The 1,442-nt window shown below is 54.4% G+C and overlaps 1 protein-coding gene across 1 annotated transcript in view; it reads right to left on the reverse strand.

The window, feature by feature from the left end:
- Positions 1–1,442, reverse strand: part of TFR2 (transferrin receptor 2) — a 12,282-nt gene that overhangs the window by 1,634 nt on the left and 9,206 nt on the right. The window contains exon 17 of the mRNA XM_029283570.1: positions 623–763. Coding sequence (XP_029139403.1) covers positions 623–763 — 141 coding nt within the window. The remainder of the gene's footprint in view (positions 1–622; positions 764–1,442) is intronic.

The raw sequence follows: 1,442 nt of genomic DNA on the forward strand, positions 1-1,442 counted from the left end.
TCCCGCTTAAGAAGGCAGCCACCTCTGAAACTCCCGATGAAGGCAGGCACCTCTGAAACTCAGTCCCGCTTATGAACGTAGCCACCTCTGAAACTCAGTCCCGCTTAAGAAGGCAGCCACCTCTGAAACTCAATCCCGCTTATGAACGTAGCCACCTCTGAAACTCCTGATGAAGGCAGCCACCTCTGAAACTCAGCCCCGTTTATGAACGTAGCCACCTCTGAAACTCAGTCCCGCTTATGAACGTAGCCACCTCTGAAACTCCTGATGAAGGCAGCCACCTCTGAAACTCAGCCCCGTTTATGAACGTAGCCACCTCTGAAACTCAGTCCCGCTTATGAACGTAGCCACCTCTGAAACTCCCGATGAAGGCAGCCACCTCTGAAACTCAGTCCCGCTTATGAACGTAGCCACCTCTGAAACTCAGTCTTTCCTGAGTTTGCAGCTTTAAGATGGGTGGACTGCAACTCCCAGAATTCCCTATTTCTGGGAGTTGCAACCCACCCATCTTAAAGCTGTAAAGTTGGAAAATAGTTGGAAACACCTGAAATTATACCCTCCCACAGCCATTTGCAAGGGGCCGGCCAGCAGCCCCCCAGCCCTGCAAGACCCCCGGCCTCACCCGCATTATGCGGACGTTGAACATGCGCAGAAGCCTCTCGTTGTGCTCCTCCGAGGTGTAGATGTCCCTGCGCAGCTTCTCGGCGGCCCGCACATAATCGCCCCGTGCCGAATACATCCACTGCAGGGTGAGACCCCGACTCTGGGCGAGGAAAAAAAGCAGAGGGGGAGGGCTGAAGCCGGAGTAGGTTGCAGAAAGGTGGGGGGACCCCCTCCCAGGAGAGAGACCCGGCAGCATTACCTGGCAGGTGGCGCTAACAGATGAGCAGGCGTGTTTCTCACCTGTTTGCCCCCTGCTGGAAGCTATAAGAAACGCACTCAGGCAGAATAGCTGAGTTTTTCCCTTGAACGACGGAGGCTAAAAATCAAATTATTTGAAAAGGTGGTACTAGGTGAGTTCTAGTCCCGCCTTAGGCATGAAAGCCGGCTGGGTGACTTTGGGCCAATCACCAGGAGATGGTGAGTTCTAGTCCCGCCTTAGGTATGAAACCAACTGGCTGACTTTGAGCCAATCATCAGGAGACGGCGAGTTCTAATCCCGCTTCAGGCATGAAAGCCAGCTGGGTGACTTTGGGCCAATCACCAGGAGACGGAGAGTTCTAGTCCCGCCTTAGGTATAAAACCAGCTGGGTGACTTTGGGCCAATCACCAGGAGACGGTGAGTTCTAGTCCCGCCTTAGGCATGAAAGCCGCCTGGGTGACTTTGAGCCAATCACCAGGAGACGGGGAGTTCTAGTCCCGCCTTAGGCATGAAAGCCGCCTGGGTGACTTTGAGCCAATCACCAGGAGACGGGGAGTTCTAGTCCCGCCTTAGGCATGAA

Source organism: Protobothrops mucrosquamatus, unplaced genomic scaffold, assembly GCF_001527695.2.
Source record: "Protobothrops mucrosquamatus isolate PMUCROS unplaced genomic scaffold, P.Mucros_1.0 scaffold141, whole genome shotgun sequence".
NCBI classification, from domain to species: domain Eukaryota; kingdom Metazoa; phylum Chordata; class Lepidosauria; order Squamata; family Viperidae; genus Protobothrops; species Protobothrops mucrosquamatus.